General features: G+C 41.3%; 1 protein-coding gene across 3 annotated transcripts in view; it reads left to right on the top strand.

Annotated features, from left to right (window-relative positions):
- Positions 1-20323, top strand: part of masp1 (MBL associated serine protease 1) — a 55140-nt gene that overhangs the window by 14350 nt on the left and 20467 nt on the right. For all 3 annotated transcript variants that reach the window (XM_023982730.1, XM_023982729.1, XM_070438561.1), the window contains exons 5-7: positions 6446-6642; positions 16471-16618; positions 17392-17513. In XM_023982730.1, coding sequence (XP_023838498.1) covers positions 6446-6642; positions 16471-16618; positions 17392-17513 — 467 coding nt within the window. The remainder of the gene's footprint in view (positions 1-6445; positions 6643-16470; positions 16619-17391; positions 17514-20323) is intronic.

The following is a 20323-nucleotide window of genomic DNA, read 5'->3' as shown; positions in this document are numbered from 1 at the left end:
TGATTGTTCCTGTTCCAGTGTTTCCTGTGTTAGTGTTCACGTTACGGGATTGTATCGTCTTCGTTCCTTTTTGTCGGTTTGTTGTTTTGTTCGGTGTTTAAGTATTTCCATTAAATATGGATGATATTCACGCTGCATCTTGGTCCTCCTCTCTTTCACCACGAAGACAGTCGTTACAATGTACAAAATAAGTTACAAATAACGCGAAAAAAAACACATAATAGCACAATTGGTGGGGGCCCGTAAAATGCTGCCATTTCTTCCGCCACCGTTTTATCATATGTTAAGTTTGCTGAAAATAAACGCAGTTGACAGTGAGAGGACGTTTCTTTTTTGCTGAGTTTACATGATTCCATTTGTGTTATTTCCAAGTGTTTGTCTTTACTATTCTACAATGTAGAAAATAGTAAATAAAGAAAACCTGAATGAGTAGGTGTGTCCAAACTTTTGACTGGTACTGTAATATATCGTTTGGGTATATTGTGTTTGTTGTATTATTAAAAACAGTTGTGGGAAGACAAAGAGTTAAGTGCCTTGCTCAACGTCGCAGAGATTTTTTTCACCTAGTCAGCTTGGGGATACGAACCAGCAACCTTTCAATTAATGCCAACGCTCTTAACCGCTAGGCTACCTGCCGCTAGGCTACCTGCCGCTAGGCTACTGGCTCATGCCACCTAGTAAGGATAACTTGGCTATATACAGGGGTACCAGTATTGAGTCGATGTGCAGGAGTACGAGATAATTGAGGTACATGGGGGAAAAAAGTATTTAGTCAGCCACCAATTGTGCAAGTTCGCACACTTAAAAAGATGAGAGAGGCCTGTAATTTTCATCATAGGTACACTTCAACTATGACAGACAAAATGAGAAACAAAAATCCAGAAAATCACATTGTAGGATTTTTTATGAATTTATTTGCAAATTATGTTGGAAAATAAGTATTTGGTCACCTACAAACAAGCAAGATTTCTGGCTCTCAAGACCTGTAACTTCTTCTTTAAGAGGCTCTTCTGTCCTCAACTCGTTACCTGTTTATGGCACCTGTTTGAACTTGTTATCAGTATAAAAGATACCTGTCCACAACCTCAAACAGTCACACTCCAAATCCACTATGGCCAAGACCAAAGAGCTGTCAAAGGACACCAGAAACAATATTGTAGACCTGCACAGGCTGGGAAGACTGAATCTGCAATAGGTAAGCAGCTTGGTTTGAAGAAATCAACTGTGGGAGCAATTATTAGGAAATGGAAGACATACAAGACCACTGATGATCTCCCTCGATCTGGGGCTCCACGCAAGATCTCACCCCGTGGGGTCAAATGATCACAAGAACGGTGAGCAAAAATCCAGAACCACACGGGGGGACCTAGTGAATGACTGCAGAGAGCTGGGACCAAGTAACAAAGCCTACCATCAGTAACACTACGCCGCCAGGGACTCAAATCCTGCAGTGCGAGACGTGTCCCCTGCTTAAGCCAGTACATGTCCAGGCCCGTCTGAAGTTTGCTAGAGAGCATTTGGATGATCAGAAGAAGATTGGGAGAATGTCATATGGTCAGATGAAACCAAAATATAATTTTTTTGGTAAAAATCAACTCGTTGTGTTTGGAGGACAAGAATGCTGAGTTGCATCCAAGAACACCATACCTACTGTGAAGCATGGGGGTGGAAACATCATGCTTTGGGGCTGTTTTTCTGCAAAGGCACCAGGACGACTGATCCGTGTAAAGGAAAAGATGAATGGGGCCATGTATCGTGAGATTTTGAGTGAAAACCTCCTTCCATCAGCAAGGGCATTGAAGATGAAACGTGGCTGGGTCTTTCAGCATGACAATGATCCCAAACACACGCGCCGGGCAACGAAGGAGTGGCTTCGTAAGAAGCATTTCAAGGTCCTGGAGTGGCCTAGCCAGTCTCCAGATCTCAACCCCATAGAAATCTTTGGAGGGAGTTGAAAGTCCATGTTGCCAGCAACAGCCCAAAACATCATGCTCTAGAGGAGATCTGCATGGAGGAATGGGCCAAAATACCAGCAACAGTGTGTGAACTTGTGAAGACTTACAGAAAACGTTTGACCTCTGTCATTGCCAACAAAGGGTATATAACAAAGTATTGAGATAAACTTTTGTTATTGACCAAATACTTATTTTCCACCATAATTTGCAAATAAATTCATAAAAAATCCTACAATGTGATTTTCTGGATTTTTTTTTCTATTTTTGTCTGTCATAGTTGAAGTGTACCTATGATGAAAATTACAGGCCTCTCTCATCTTTTTATGTGGGAGAACTTGCACAATTGGTGGCTGACTAAATACTTTTTTGCCCCACTGTAGATATGTACATATACTGTAGGTAGGAATAAAGTGACTAAGCAACAGGATAAACAAACAGTAACAGCAGCGCATTTGATGAGTCAAAAGACTCATCAAATGCAGATAGTCCGGGTAGCTATTGGTTAACTATTTAGGAGTCTTTTGGTTTGGGGTAGAAGCTGTTCAGGGTCCTGTTGGTTCCAGACTTGGTGCATCTGTACCGCTTGCCGTGCAGTACCAGAAAGAACGGTATGACTTGGGTGGCTGGAGTCTTGGACACCGCCTGGTCTGGCTGGGACCACAACCCCAGTGGTGTAATGGGCCGTACGCACTATCCTCTGTAGCGCCTTGCTGTCGGATGCCAAGCATTTACCATACCAAGTGGTGATGCAGCCAATCAAGATGGTCTCAATGGTGCAGCTGTAGAAGTTTTTGATATGGATGTGGGCGTGCTCGGCCCTCCTTTTCTTGTAGTCCACGATCAGCTCCTTTGTCTTACTAGCATGTTGTGAGCCATGACCAGCCTTTCAAAGCATTTCATGGCTACAGATTTGAGTGCTGCAGGGCGATAGTCATTTAGACAGGTTACCTTGGTGTTCTTGGGCACAGGGACTATGGTGGTCTGCTTGAAACATTTAGGTATCACAGACTGGGTCAGGTAGAGGATGAAAATGTCAGTGAAGACATTTGCCAGCTGGCCCTGCGGCCTTGTGAATGTTAACCTGTTTAATGGTCTTACATCGGCTACGGAGAGTGATCACACAATCGTCCGGAACAGCTGGTGCTCTAATGCATACTTCAGTGTTGCTAGCCTCAAAGCAAGCATACACGGTATTTCGTTTTAGATAGGTTTGCGTCACTGGCCAACTCACTGCTGGGTTTCCCTTTGTAATCCGTGATAGTTTGCAAGCCCTGCCACAACTGATGAGTGTCAGATCCGGTTTAGTAAGATTCAATCTTGGTCCTTTATTGACGCTTTGCCTGTCTGATGGTTCGTCATAGGGCATAGTGGGATTTCTCATAAGCGTCCGGATTAGTTCCAGTTCCTTGAAAGCGGTAGCTCTAGCCTTTAGGTGCATCGATGGCATCGTCTCACAGTGACTGTACGTATATACCCCAACCAGAAGCTATAGATTATAGGCAACATCCGCACTGAGCTAAAGGGTAGAGCTGCCACTTTCAAGGAGCGGGACTCTAACCCGGAAGCTTATAAGAAATCCCGCTATGCCCTCCGACGAACTAAGATTGAATCGTACTAGACCGGCTCCGACGCTCGTCGGATGTGGCAGGGCTTGCAAACTATTACAGACAACAAAGGGAAGCAAAGCCGCTAGCTGTCCAGTGACACGAGCCTTCCAGACAAGCTAAATGTCTTCAATGCTCACTTCAAGGCAAGCAACACTGAAAAATGCATGAGAGCATCAGCTGTTCCGAACAACTGTGATCACGCTCTCCATAGCCGATGTAAGTAAGTATCACGTTTTAGGGAAGACCCAGATGCAGACAGTGTCAAAGTAACAACATTTTATAACTAGAACAGGGGGCAGGCAAAATGACAGGTCAAGGGCAGGCAGAGGTCAGTAATCCTGGGTGGTGGGGCAAGGTACAGGACTGCAGGCAGGCTCAGGGTCAGGGCAGGCAGAATGGTCAAAACCGGGAAAACTAGAAAACAGGAACTATAAAAAAGACAGGAGCAAGGAGAAAAACACTGGTAGGCTTGACGAACAAAACGAATTGGCAACAGAAAGAGAACATAGGTATAAATACACAGGAGATAATGAGGGGAGATGAGAGACACCTGGTGGGGGGTGGAGACAAGCACAAAGACAGGTGTAACAGATCAGGGTGTAACAGTAAGAGCTTTTAAACAGGTCAACATTCACAAGGCCGCAGGGCCAGACGGATTACCAGGACTTGTACTCCGAGCATGCGCTGACCAACTGGCAAGTGTTTTCACTAACATTTTCAACCTGTCCCTGACTGAGTCTGTAATACCAACATGTTTCAAGCAGACAACCATAGTCCCTGTGCACAAGAACATTGAGGTAACCTGCCTAAATTACTGCCGACCCGTAGCACTCACGTCTGCAGCCATGAAGTGCTTTGAAAGGCTGGTCATGGCTCACATTAACACCATTATCTCAAAAACCCTAAGACCAACCCCAATTTGCATACTGCCCCAACAGATCCACAGATGATGCAATCTCTATTGCACTCCACACTGCCCTTTTCCCACCTGGACAAAAGGAATGCCTATGTGAGAATGATATTCATTTACTACAGCTCAGTGTTCAACACCATAGTGCCCTCAAAACTCAACACTAAGCTAAGGTACTGGGACGAAACACCTCCCTCTGCAACTGGATCCTGGACTTCCTGACAGGCCGCCCCCAGGTGGTAAGGGTAGGTAACAACACATCTGCCACGCTGATCCTCAACACGGAGGCCCTTCAAGGGTGCGTGCTCAGTCCCCTCCTGTACTCCCTGTACTCGCTGCATGGCCATGCACGACTCCAACACCATCAAGTTTGCAGATGGCACAACAATGGTACGCCTGATCACCGACAACGGTGAGACGGTATATAGGAAGGAGGTCAGAGACCTGGCTGTGTGGTGCCAGGATAACAACCTCTCCCTCAGCATGATCAAGACAATGGAGATGATTGTGGACTACAGGAAAAGAAGGACTGAGCATGCCCCCATTCTCATCAACAGGGCTGTAGTGGAGCAGGTTAAGAGCTTCAAGTTCCTTGGTGTCCACATCACCAACAAACTAACATGGTCCAAGCCTATTCCCACTCGGGAGACTGAAAAGATTTGTCATGGGTCCTCAGATCCTCAAAAAGTTATACAGCTGCACCATCGAGAGCATCTTGACTGGTTGCCAATCTGCCTGGTATGGCAACTGCTCGGCTCTGAACGCAAGGCACTACAGAGGGCCGTGCGTACGGCCCAGTACATCACTGGGACCAAGCTTCCTGCCTACCAGGACCTCTATACCAGGTGGTGTAAGAGGAAGGCCCTAAAAATTGTCAGACTCCAACCATCATGATCATAGACTGTTGTCTCTGCTACCGCATGGCAAGCGGTACCGGAGAGCCAAGTTTAGTTCCAAAATGCTTCTTAAAGCTTCTACCCCCAAGCCATAAGACTCCTTAATAGCTAATCAAATGGCTACCCAGACTATTGGCATCCCCCCACCCCCTCTTTTACACTGCTGCTACTCTCTGTTTATTATCCATGCATAGTACCTTTAATTCTACCTACATGTACATATTACCTCGACTAACCAATTTGTTTTTATTTTTGACTTAACCAACAATGCAGTTAATAAAAATATGTGGCTTGTAAGTAAGCATGTAAGGCTTGTAAGTAAGGGCTTGTAAGTAAGCATGTTGTATTCGGCGCATGTGACAAATACAATTAGATTTTATTAGGTCAGTGCGGATGTTGCCTGTAATCCATGGCTTCTGGTTGGGATATGTACGTACTGTCACTGTGGGGACGATGTCGTTGATGCTCTTATTAATGAAACCCATGACTGATGTGGTAAACTCCTGCGCGCCCACTCACATGCATTTGTGCATGGATGCGTGAGTGGATTGTGTGATAGTTAGAAAGGTCTGTTTTGTATCCATTCACTCCCCTCTTTCTATCTCACTGATAGCTGTCACTGATTGATGACAAATATTTACATTGAAGCAGCTGAAGATATGTGAAAAATGTCTGTTTACTTCAGAGAGTTACAGTATGTGTTGCAGATGCTATAATCTTCTCTTACTGCTCCAGTCGGTTCACGTTCAAAACTGTCACTGGAAATAAGACGTGTGTGTTCTATGCACTGTGTCTATAAATGGGTTATTACCGTGTGTTGTGTGTAGGGTAGATTTTCATGGAACTTGTGGAGTATTTATCAAACATGATCATAAATCCTATTTTATTAGTGTGTGCATAGAATGTATTGATTGATTAAGTGTGTGTGTGTGTGTGGTGGTGTGTGTGTGGTGGTGTGTGTTGTGTGTGTGTTGTGTGTGTGTGTGTGTGTGGTGTGTGTGTGTGTGTGTGTGTGTGTGTGTGTGTGTGTGTGTGTGTGTGTGTGTGTGTGTGTGTGTGTGTGTGTGTGTGTTCCAGTGGAGTGCAGTGATAATGTGTTTACGAAACGGTCGGGGGTGCTTTCCAGTTCCGACTTCCCCAACCCCTACCCCAAAAGCTCTGACTGCCTGTACCACATCGAGCTGGAAGATGGATTCCTGCTCAGCCTGGAGTTCGACGACACCTTCGACATCGAGGACCACCCTGATGTCACGTGTCCCTACGACTATGTCAAGGTTTTTCAATTTATTTTGATTTGTATTCAACCTTTATTTAAAGGGAGTTATATTGAGACACATGTCTTTTTTCCAAATGAGCCCTGTAATACAAGAATACACATATTAAATATGAAATCTATCAATAAATAATAATCGTAATAACAATCAATCAGACAGTTTCCCAATTTCCCACCCCAACAAGACAATAAAAGTTTTAAAAAACACTCCTCTGTGAACAGGTCACTCACCAATGCCCTTAAGTGACCGGAAGGCACTAGGAAATCTAATCTGTGTCCTGAAATTCGTTCCATGTATGTGGTGGGTAAAAACTAAAGGGCATTTTACCTAGATCAGTAGCAACAAAAGGAATATCAAGAATTAGCCATTCCTGGGAGCGAGTGAGGTATTTTGTTCTTCTGTATGTTAGAAGCCGTGTAAATGAACAGAAGGCAACGGATGTCTCCAAGTGGCCACACACCTCTCCAAAGTGTGCACAGTTCCTCAGTAATTTCAATACACTTTTATGACTCAAGGAAAGAACTATTAGGTGCTTTTTTTTAGCTCTGTTGCTGTGCCGTTAAGGAACTGAAGCGAGCACACTTGTAAGTGTGTTGTTTGGAACACGACCCTCCATCCCCACTGTTTTATTTTACACAATCCAAAAAAYGTTCCATTACAAATCACAAACTGGCTCAGGTGGGCGTCATTTGAAATCTAACTTTATTGGCAACATGATTAGCTATGTCAGGGATGGGCAACTGGTTGCCTGTGGGCTGCCCCCCATGTGTAGGCCCGTGGATCAATTTCCCAAAATAATTAATATTGAATCAATGGAACTAAGTCGGGCTCTCAACCTTCTGTTGAGAGTTAGAATAGTAGTTAAAAAAAATAATAATGTGGTTGTGCATCAGATAGTCACTCAATTAGCCCATGTCAGGAAACATTTCTTAGACTGCTAAGTTAGTCAACTGGCCAGCTATCTAAACTTGTATTAATCATGGTCAAATTACCCACCGGCCCCCATTGATTTTGTTTGTCACTCTCACTCAGATATCTTATTAAAAACAGCTAATATTTATCTCCACCCTATGGCAAAACATGTAGAATTGCAGCAAGCTTGCTTTAAAACTGCAACATGTTCTCTACGCCTCATGGAAAAATGTGTAGAACTGTAGGAAATTAACTCTAAAACTTAAAACCTTTTCTCAATATAGGGGGTGCTGTTTCCACTTTGGAAAATATCGTCTCCAAATTAAACTGCCTCATACTCAATTCTTGCTCGTACAATATGCATATTATTATTACTATTGGATAGAAAACAATCTCTAGTTTCTAAAACCGTTTGAATTATGTCTGTGGGTGAACCAGAACTCTTTCTGCAGCGAAATCCATGACAGGAACTGCGAAGGTCTGAAAACGAGGCTCTGTTCTCAGATCAGTTTAAAGCTCTGTATGTATCCTATGGGTCGACATGAACTGCACCCGCCTTCCCCTGGATGTCAGTAACCAATGAGAATTGGAATGGAGTTTCTACGTAGATCTCAGACCTTATAAAAGGCCAAGGAACGAAGGGAGCTCTCTTTTCGACGTTCGTCATTGCGCAAAGCAAGACCTCAGGATGGCATTTTGAAACGCTCAGTTATCGGCCTTAGATATATCCGTCTGTAATTTAATTCGATATAGGTGTTAGAAACATCATAACGAAGTTATTTTAAACCGAGTTATATCAGTTTATGCGAGTATATTGCTATTTTCGGAATTTCCTTAGTATTGCGTTTTGAGGATTTGGGCATGTTGTGGCCACATAGCTATTGTTAGCTGCTAGTTCCGAAGTTGAAGACGACGTTTTACAACCAAGCAACGATTCTTTTGGACAAAGGACAACTTGCCCAAGTTTCTGATGGAAGCTCGTCCAAAAGTAAGAGCTATTTATGATGTTATTCCGTATTTATGTGGAAAAATGTAAACGCATTTGTCCGCCATTATTGCGGCACTAGTCTGGCTGTAACGCACACTGTATGTCTAGAAACGTTAATTTTAAAATCTAACTCAGCGGTTGCATTAATAACTAATGCATCTTTCATTTGCTGTACAACCTGTATTTTTTTGTCAAGTTTACGATTATTTATTGATTAGATTAGGTGCCTTTCCAAGATGGCGCCGGCCAGAATGCATGAACTGTTGCCACTGATCACATTGTATAACCACGATTTGTGCTGCTAAATATGCACATTTTYGAACAAAACCTATATGCATTGTGTAATATGATGTTACAGGACTGTTATCTGATGAAGTATATCAAGGTTAGTCAAAAATTATATATCTTTTGCTGGATTGTTACGATCGCTAACCTGTGCTGCTGGTAAATTGCTTGTGTTTCTGGCTATTGTGCTAAGCTAATATAATGCTATATTGTGTTTTCGCTGTAAACCACTTAAAAAATCTGACATATTGGCTGGATTCACAAGATGTTGGGCTTTCATTTGCTGTACGCTGTGTATTTTTAAGAAATGTTTTAAGATGAGTAATTAGGTATTTGACGTTGGTCTCTGTAATTATTCTGGCAGCTTCGGCACTATTTCAGATTGCAGCTGCAATGTAGAACTGTGATTTATACCTGAAATATGCACATTTTTCTAAAAAAACATATGCTATACAATAAATATGTTATCAGACTGTCATCTTATGAAGTTGTTTCTTGGTTAGTGGCTATATATATCTTTATTTGGTCGAAATTGTGATAGCTACCCATGCAGGAAAAAAATGGTGGGAAAAAAAAGTTGTGTCTTTTGCTATCGTGGTTAGCTAATAGATTTACATATTGTGTCTTCCCTGTAAAACATTTAAAAAATCAGAAATGATGGCTGGATTCACAAGATCTGTATCTTTCATCTGGTGTCTTGGACTTGTGATTTAATGATATTTAGATGCTAGTATTTACTTGTGGCGCTATGCTAGGCTATGCTAGTCAGCTTTTTTACTGTGGGGGGTGCTCCCGGATCCGGGATGCGTAGCAAGTAGAAGTTAATTAAAACTTTTTTTTTTATTGCATAGGGCCCCCAAAAGGCTAGGGCTCTGACTGGGTATGGATGTGGGTACACAGACCAGTGAGCCACTCATAATAAGTTCTGAGTTTTGTTGGACCCACCCCCATCCAAATTGCCCATCCCTGCTCTAAAACTTATTTTGTTTATCTTTGTGGTCAAGAGGGGGGCCCTAGAATGTTTTGCTGGCAAGGTGATTTTGCTTAGGGCCCCCAAAAGGCTAGGGCCGGCTCTGACTGCATGTGTGGGTATGGATGTGGGTACGCAGACCCGCAAGCCATTGAGGCACATAATAATTTTTTGTGGTCCCCACCCCCATCAAAGTTGCCCATTCCTGAGCTAAATATAAAATACAATCTTACTTTCACAAGGCACTTCAGAGAGATACACTTTTGGTAGTGCTTTTGGTGTGCCAAGAATGGAGTCTTCCACTGTTAATTTACTTCACCATAGTGGCAAACATTCTGTTCAGAACAACCCGGGGTATGATGCAATGTCATCCATGTAACTGTGAAATAGTCGATAGGCCTACTGTAAATTACATGCGTTTTGTTATATGGAAAAGTAAAGAGCACTTTGGACTCCTTGACGTCTCGTCTATCAGAACACGCTTGCCCCTCACAGGTTAGCGTTTTTCGTCATAAATCTTGTTCTGGAGGCAGCTCTGCCTCCAAAGGGAGAATGATGTGATTGGTTGACTTAATGGTGAGGGCTGAGCTTACATTTCAAACATGCTGCATGCTCTGAGAGGACATTTGACCAGTCTGCTATTACGGTGAGTGAGCATTTATTGCATGTGATTAGTGATTTATTGCATGATTATGGTTTAATAGATAATTGTATTTCTCATTTGAAAGTTGTTTCTTTTCTAATCTCACAAATAAAGTGAACATTTCATATCTTGTTCACTAACTGACCTGCCTAGCTGGTGGTGGTAAGATTTGTTAGCTAGCAAACTGGCTAGGTGCTATTAGCAAAAGGTATTGTTGCTGTATTCTGATTATAGCAACCATCTTGCTAACATAGCCACATCATTAGCTAGCAATCTAGCAGGCTAATTGGGGAAACCACATTTAACAAAGTTCTGTTTCGCAAGAAAAGGGTAACTATGTTTTTTTTTATCAGACTATTAATTGCATTGTATAGATAGCATGAGCTAATAGCCCATGATGCCTTTCTGTCATAGTATCTTCCCTGGGAGCAGCACAGTTCATACCTTCTCTGTACATCTGACCTTGGAGTAGCAAGAACATTGCTTACTCACCTCAGCCAACAGTATCACTCATTCTGCCATAACTTTCTCCAGTGCAGAAGAACAATTGCATTACTCCTCTCCAAATTAATCTTCCTTTGAGGCAACAAAACAAAAAGTATTGTCTATTCTATAACATCGCCTTCCTCAGAGGCAGCAGTGTTTTCAACGTAGCAATTCTACTCTAGTAACCTCAGCTGAGGTAGCAATAACTGTACTAGATTACTTACATATTATTATATTACGAAACTGGAAAAAAACAACTTGTGTAGAAAGTAAACATCCGCACCTCAATGGTGTCAACTGTGCTTATGTCTGTGTAATGAAAAAGTAGGGGAAAAATTAAAACTTCGGACTATTTCTGGTCTAGCGATCTATGACAAACGAGCTCGCTGCCCAGACTTACATAATTACAAAGAGGAGATTCTCCTGATTTAAAATAGTGCCCGTGTAACAGTTTTGCTTCCGTCCCTCTACTCGCCCCTACCTGGGCTCGAACCAGGGACCCTCTACACACAGATAAAAGCCACCCTCAAAGTATCGTTACCCATCGCTCCACAAAAGCCACGGCCCTTGCAGAGCAAGGGGAACAACTACTTCCAGGTCTCAGAGCGAGTGACGTCACCGATTGAAACGCTATTAGCGCGCACCCCGCTAACAGGCTAGCCATTTCACACTGGTTACACCCGACTTGAAAAAATTGTAAATATATTATTTGCGAGATATTTGGCGAAATAGACAGACATGCTGGGAAATATGGTTATATTATGAAACTGGGCTCCACGGCGGATGTAGAAAGTAAACATCCGCACCTCGATGGTGGTAACTGTGCTTATGTCTGCTTAATGAAAAAGTAGGGAAAAAATTGAAACTGACTTATATATATCTGACTATTTATGGTCTAGCGATCGATGAGCGAGTGATGTCCTCGATTGAAATGCTATAATATTAATAAAATTAATTAAGCCAAATTTCTTAATCAATCCCATATACTATGTTATTACAAAAAAGGTTTTAAATTCTCTGGTCATGCCAATACGGAATACTATCAAATGCTTCTCAGATGCCCTCTGGTGGTCAAACTAGCAATAACTTGCAGTAACAGAAGAAATGGCTGAGAATTAAATGATGTGCCACAGAATGCTGCAGCAGCACGCAGGGTGTGCCGCAGTATGATGCAACTTTTAAAGGAGGAACCACTGTAGGCGTACAGAGGCCCATTATCAGCAACAATCGCTCCTGTGTTCCAATGGCACGTTGTGTTAGCTAATCCAAGTTTATCACTTTAAAAGGCTAATTGATCATTATAAAACCCTTTTGCAATTATGTTAGCACAGCTGAAAAACTGTTGTTCTGATTAAAGAAGTAATAAAACTGTCCGCCTTTAGACTAGTTGAGTATCTGGAGCATCAGCATTTGTGGGTTTGATTACAGGCTCAAAATGGCCAGAAACAAAGAACTTTCTTCTGAAACTCTTCAGTATATTCTTGTTCTGAGAAAGGAAGGCTATTCCATGTAAGAAATCGCCAAGAAACTGAAGATCTGGTACACCGCTGTGTGCCACTCCCTTCACTGAACAGAGAAAACTGTCCCTAACCAGAATAGAAAGAGTGGGAGGCCCCCGTGCACAACTGAGCAAGAGGACAAGTACATTAGAGTGTCTTGTTTGAGAAACAGACGCCTCACAAGTCCTCAACTGGCAGCTTCATTAAATAGTACCCGCAAAACACCAGTCTCAACGTCAACAGTGATGAGGTGACTCCGGGATGCTGGCAAAGCAAAAGCCCTATCTCAAGTCACTCTGCATATTTTGAAAAGGACTTGTAAGTAAGCATTTCTCTGTTAGTCTATACCTGTTGTTTACGAATCATGTTAGAAGTACATTTTGATTTGTTTCTAACATAACATTCTGATAGGACAGACTTCAATTGAAATTATAAATCAAATAATTTCATGAGTTGGATGATCAATTATGCAAATACTATGCAAAGTTTGCAGAAACACAGATTTTGGTGTACTCGTTTCTACTGAAACTAGGGTTAGTTTAGTAAGCAGCTGATGTGTCATGCGTTTCATCCTAGTGCTTGAGAAGTGAACAGGATGGAGCTGTGTTGACTAATCATAAATGTCCTTTCAACAAAAAAATCCTGTTAATGTGAGATGATTCAGTAAGTGGGGGGGTCTGACTTATTTGGTTAAAAAGTTTCTGTGGGAAGTAAGCAAGGAGAGCAAATTTTTCCGTTTTGGAGATTTCAAATAGAAACGCTTCCATTCCCACTGAAACGTGACTTCCGACCTGTGTGGCTCAGAACACTTAAGTATCTGATCTGATTACTCCTTAACAACACTATCAACAAAGCAGGTCCTACAGGCCCTAGTTTTGCCGCACCTGGACTACTATTCAGTCGTGTGGTCAGGTGCCACAAAGGGGGACTTAGGAAAATTAAGAAGTCTTGACATACTGAATGCACCAAGCTGTCTGTTTAAACTACTAATGTATAGCTCGGACACCCATGCATACACCACAAGACATGCCACCAGAGGTCTCTTCACAATCCCCAAGTCCAAAACAGACTATGGGAGGTGCATAGTTCTACATCGAGCCATGACTACATGGAACTCTATTCCACATCAGGTAACCGGTGCAAGCAGTAGAATCAGATTTCAAAAACAGATAAAATTACACCTTATGGTACAGCGGGTTCTGTGAGGAGACACACACACACAGGTACAGACACGCATACGCACACAAATGCTAGCACACGCAGTGGTGTAAAGTACTTAAGCAGTACTTTAAAGTATTTTTACTTAAGTTGTTTTTGGGGGGTAATCTGCACTTTACTATTTATATTTTTTGACAACTTTTACTTTTACTTCACCACATTCCTAAGGAAAATAATGTACTTTTTACTCCATATATTTTATCTGACACCCAAAAGTACTTGTGCTTCGCACGACAGGAAATCGTCGTGCGACGATTTAAATTCATGCACTTATCAAGAGAATATCCCTGGTCATCCCTATTGCCTCTGATCTGGCAGACTCACTAAACACACATGCTTCGTTTTATAAATTATGTCTGAGTGTTGGAGTATGCACCTGGCTAAAAAAACAAGAAAATATTGCAGTCTGGTTTGCTTTTTAGGTCATTTGAAATCATTTATACTTCTACTTTTGATACTTAAGTATATTTCAGCAATTTACTTTTGATACTAAATTATATTTAAAACCAAATACTTGTAGACTTTTACTATTTTACTGGGTGACTTTCACCCTGAGTCATTTTCTATTAAGGTATGTTTACTTTTACTCAATTATGACAATTGGGTACTTTATCCACCACTGCACACAAGTGCATTGTAATATTGTTGTATGGTGGTATTATACATTTTGTATTGTAGATATGTAGTGGTATATTATGTACTATTTTATGTTTTGTTTTGTGTGATGTAAATGCCTTCATGTGTTTGGACCCCAGGAAGGCAGCAGCTAATGGGGATCCCTAATACATACAAATACAAACATAAATTACTGTTACTACTTTTGTGTATTTGGATTACGTAATCTAAATGAGATGTAATCCACGTTACATGTCATCTGTTACTACCCAACCCTTTGCCAAGATATGTTGATTCTCTAACCTTAACCTTAGATGCAAATCCAAGTTACTAAATATGGTCAAAATCTGCAGTAGGATCACAGCGGTGCCACAATTAGCCCTCGCTGAGCTATACAAGTAGCACGTCAGCCACAAGGCTTCCTCTCTTTTGGCTTCTCAATCGTACCCTCAGTACTGTGAGTTTGAACTGTTAGCTTCGTCCTTCGGGAGACGGTACAGCGTACCCATGCTTAAGACTGCTAAAGCTCAAGCATCTTTGATCCCCAAGGCAATAGCTGCAGTGAATTCTAAAGTGTGATTAACCTTGCTTGATTGACTTTTGGCCTTTGTACATTTGCACTACTTGCATTTTGCACTTATCGTCAGTGGTGGAAAAAGTACCCAATTGTCATACTTGAGTAAAAGTAAAGATACCTTAATAGATAATGACTCGAGTGAAAGTCACCCAGTAAAGTACAACTTGACTAAAATTCTAAAAGTTTTTAGTTTTAAATATACTTAAGTATGAAAAGTAAAAGTAGAAATCATTTCAAATTCCTTATATTAAGCAAATCTTTTTAATTTATGGATAGCCAGGTGCACACTCCAACACTCAGACATAGTTTACAAGCAAAGAATCTGTGTTTTGTGAGTCTGTTAGTTCGCCAGATCAGTGGCAATAGGGATTACCAGGGATGTTCTCTTGATTAGTGCGTGAATTGCACAATTTTCCTGTCCTGCTAAGCATTAAAAATGTAAAAAGTACTTTTGGGTGTCAGGGAAAATGTATGGAGTAAAAAGGAAGGAAACGAGTGAAGTAAAAATAAAAATGCTCAAAATCGAAATAGTAAAGTACAGATACCCCAAAAAACGACTTAAGTACTTTACACTACTGCTTATCGTACTTGCACTTTTCCAATGTTGTAGCATTATATGGTTTTATATTGTGTTATTTATACCTGCCTTTTTATATTTAACTCAAATTGCACTTCTGGGACAATGAAGATATACTGAACTGAACTGGTCATACCAAACATTCAAACTAAGATTTAGGTACATCATTTATCTGTAAACAACAGCCATTCACTACCACAGTTTGTTATCATTTAATTACTATGTGAAGGCAATTAACATACATTTGTTGACCCACTGATCTGTATACAGTATATGTGAGCCAATTTAGCCAAACCATTCAGAAAATGTAGGAGATAAAATCCCGACCAATTTTACAGCATCAGTGGGCAGCACAGACAGACAGACGGACGGACGGACGGACGGACGCTCTGCTCTGCTCCTAAAAGCTGTTATACCATTCGCCAAGAATAACCAACCAGGCTAGGCCAGACCATGGCCAGTCAGACAGGGTCACATTGGGCTTTCCCACAATCACCCTCAGCCACAGCTTTGGAAAATCTGGAACGCTTAGATTTTACAACCAAGCCAGTCAATGTCGCCTCGCATCATGCACACAATTAATCAACTTAAACTGAAGGAGATTTGGGAGGGAGTGACCGCAAGCCAAAGCTGATTGAATTACTGTATGAGTGTTTCTTTGGAAGGGTTTGTGTAGGATATTTGGTCATGGGGTTGTGTAATAATGAGATGAGGAGGAGGATCAATGACCATGACAGTAATGATTGTAGTCATGATGATGATTGTAGTGATGACGACTATGATGATGGTCATGATAAAAGTGAGACACCTTGATGAGACCATGCTTCCTGCCTTGCATCCGGACTTTCTCTCCCCGCTTGACCACCTCCCTCAGATGACCACTCAAGGCATGAACCTTCTAATGACTGTCCATCTCATGATGTCGTGATGTTGTTTTTCTAAATGACGTGTATTTTTTGTGTGCTTTGAAGCGCTTTGAGATTCTTTGAAAAGCACTGTATAAATGATGATGATGATGATGATGATGATGATGAAGTGGTGGTGTGTTTGACCTGCAGATCCAGGCTGGAGAGAAGGAGTATGGTCCGTTCTGTGGTGGCCGGCCACCAGGCAGGATCCAGACAGAGAGCAACAAGGTCCAGGTGTTCTTCCACAGTGATAACTCTGGAGAGAACATCGGCTGGAGGCTCTCCTACACCTCTTCAGGTCAGCCTCACTGTAAATATTCATATGTCCTTGTGTCCACTTTTTTAACTCTGTTGAATGTCTTCATTTGTGTGAAGGAAGAAGGCATATAGTGCTCTATTTTGGACCAGTGCCCATGACTTCTCACAACCAACCAGCAGCCCATACTTGTTATTTATGTAAATCTAAAAGGGTTGGGATAGGCATTACGTACATTCGGTACACTCAGAGGGTTTTTCGGCCATTCCCCATAGGGCAAGGCTGCCCAATTCCGATTCTGGAGKGCCGAAACACTTTTGGTTTTCATCCTCTCCTTCTAATCAGGGACTGATTCAGACCTGGGACACCAGGTGAGTGCAATTAACTACCAGGTAGAAACAAAAAACAGAAGTATTTTTCTGCTCTCCAGGACCGGAATTGGGCAGCCCTGCCATAAGGGGAACCTTTTATCGTTCTAGCCTAGATAGAGCCCTCTGTGTTTTCTCAAATTCAGGTAACTTTCACAAAATTCCATGGTTTTCCAGAGCATTCCTAGAGTACTAGAGAGGATAAGCAGAAAATTCATCCAACCAGGATTTCTGAGAAAAAAATACCACTTCACTGATGGTTTTGGTCTAGCCACCCCAACAAAACATGTGAAAGTGAACACGCACGCAATACAAGTAGAATACAACAACGGAAATTATAAAACTTCAATATCTTAAATAATCAATGAATTAATGAAGTCCGTTGTAAGCAACAACAAAAAATGTTTCCTGGTCTGATTATCTAGCCTGTATCCTATTTGTTTTCAGGAAAGAGTCAGTGTCGCGTCCCTGTGAAGCCCCTCTATGGCCAGCTGGATCCGGTCCAGATCCAGTACTCCTTCAAAGACCACGTCCTGGTATCCTGTGACCCAGGATACAGACTGATAAGGGTGAGACTGACAGACAGGTTGGGACCATACACTCTTGTTAAAGTCTTGTTCTCCACTGTAACAATACTCTTTATTTATATGAAGGGATGACCATCTGGCAACCACCCAGTCACCATGGTGAGAAAAACTACACTCTTAAAGATAGCAATCTGCATGTTTGACAGTACCAGTCAAAAGTTGGGTCACACCAACTCATTCAAGGGTTTTTCTTTATTTGTACTATTTTCTACATGATATAATAATAGTGAATACATCAAAACTATGAAATAACACATGGAATCATGTAGTAACCAAAAAAGATTAGATTCTTCAAAGTAGCCACCTTTTGCCTTGATGATAGCTTTGCACACTCTTGGCATTCTCTCAACCAGCTTCACCTGGAATGCTTTTCCAACAGTCTTGAAGCAGTTCCCACATATGCTGCGCACCTGTTGGCTGCTTTTCCTTCACTCCAACTCATCCCAAACCATCTCAGGACAATAAGATAGCATGAGCAACAGTATCAACAACTTTTAACAGGTCCAAAAACAAAGCAACACATTTGATTTTAGTGTCTAAAGCATTGACAAGATCACTAACAACTAAAGTGGTTGCTGTCATAGTGCTATACTAAAGCCTAAAACCTGATTGGTTTTCATTCAAAATACATTTCTCAGATAAGAAAGAGCAATGTTGTACATTTACCAAGGATTCAAGAATCTTAGCTAGAAAAATCAAATCAAATTTTATTGGTCACATACACATGGCTAGCAGATGTTAACGTTTTATGGCTGCCATCCCACTACCGGTTTGATATGACTACAGCGAGTGAAAGTCCAGGGCGCCAAATTCAAAAAGCAGAAATCTCATAATTAAAATTCCTCAAACATAGATTTGTTTTATATCATTTTAAAGGTAATCTTGTTGTTAATCCCACCAAAGTGTCCGATTTCAAATATGTTTTTCAGGGAAAGCACTACAAACGATTATGTTAGATCACCACAAAACCACAATAAGCACAGCCATTTTCCCAGCGAAATATAGCTTTCACAAAAACCAGAAATAGAGAAAATGAATCACTAACCTTTGATTATTTTCATCAGATGACACTCATAGGACTTAATGTTACACAATACATGCATGTTTTGTTTGATTAAGTTCATATTTATATCAAAAACCTGAGTTTACATTGACGCGTTAGATTCACTAGTTGCAAAAACATCAAGTGACTGTGCATAGCCACATCGTTTCAACAAAGATACTCATCATAAATATAGATGATAATTCAAGTTATACACATGGAATTATAGATATACCTCTCCTTAATGCAACCACTGTGTCAGATTTCAAAAAAACTTTACGGAAAAATAAACCATGCAATAATCTGAGACGGAGCTCAGAACAATAGCCAAATTAGCCGCCATGTTGGACTCAACAGAAACCAGAAAATACATGATAAATGTTTCCTTACCTTTGATGAATTCATCAGAATGCAGTCCTAGGAATCCCAGGTCCACAATAAATGCTTGATTTGTTCGTTAATGTCCGTTATTTATGTCAAATTAGCTACTTTGGACATGTTTACCAAACGCCAAAGCCAAAGCGCTTAATGTCCAAAAGTTCCGTTACAGTCAGTAGAAACATGTCAAACGATGTACTGAATCAATCTTTAGAATGTTGTTAACATACATCTTGAATAACGTTCCAACCGGAGAATTTCATCGACTTGACCGATGGAACGGAGCTGACTCTCACGTGAACGCGCGTGTTCAATGCGTGATCACCTCCTGCCARAGCTCACTAATTCTTGTCTCCTTCGGCACCCCTTTACATTAGATTCATCAGACAAAGTTCTATTGAGGAAGTGAAAACTCATCAATATCTCTCTKTGATTTCAATGAGAACTTGGTTGAAAATTGGCACCCCCAGAAAAAATACAAACAGGAAGTGGAACTTCTCAGGTTTTTGCCTGCCATGTGAGTTCTGTTATACTCACAGACATAATTCAAACAGTTTTAGAAACTTCAGAGTGTTTTCTATCCAATATGAATAATAATATGCATATATTAGCAACTGGGAATGAGGAGCAGGCCGTTTAATATGGGCACCTCTGTGCACCTTTCATCCAAGCTACTCAATACTGCCCCTTCAGCCATAAGAAGTTAATGCAAGTGTAGCGAAATGCTTGTGCTTCTAGTTCCGACAGTGCAGTAATATCTAACAAGTAATTTAACAATTCAACAACAACTACCTAATACACACAAATCTAAAGGGATGGAATGAGATATATGGATGAGCGATGACCGAGTGGCATAGGAAAGATGCAATAGATGGTATAAAATACAGTATACAGTCTTGGCCAAAAGTTTTGAGAAGGACACAAATATTAATTTTCACAAAGTCTGCTGCCTCAGTTTCTATGATGGCAATTTGCATATACTCCAGAATGTTTGAAGAGTGATAAGATGAATTGCAATTCATTCAAGTCCCTCTTTGCCGTGCAAATTAACTGAATCCCCCAAAAATATTTCCACTGCATTTCAGCCTTGCCACAAAAGGACCAGCTGACATCATGTCAGTGATTCTCTCGTTAACACAGGTGTGAGTGTTGACGAGGACAGGGCTGGAGATCACTCTGTCATGCTGATTGAGTTTGAATAACAGACTGGAAGCTTCAAAAGGAGGGTGGAGCGTGGAATCATTGTTCTTCCTCTGTCAACCATGGTTACCTGCAAGGAAACACGTGCCGTCATAATTGCTTTGCACAAAAAGGGCTTCACAGGCAAGGATGTTGCTGCCAGTAAGAGTGCACCTAAATCAAGAACTATCAG

Source organism: Salvelinus sp. IW2-2015, linkage group LG4p, assembly GCF_002910315.2.
Source record: "Salvelinus sp. IW2-2015 linkage group LG4p, ASM291031v2, whole genome shotgun sequence".
NCBI classification, from domain to species: domain Eukaryota; kingdom Metazoa; phylum Chordata; class Actinopteri; order Salmoniformes; family Salmonidae; genus Salvelinus; species Salvelinus sp. IW2-2015.
The sequence above is the reverse complement of the archived record's forward strand: the minus strand, read 5'-3'. Positions and strand labels throughout refer to the sequence as shown.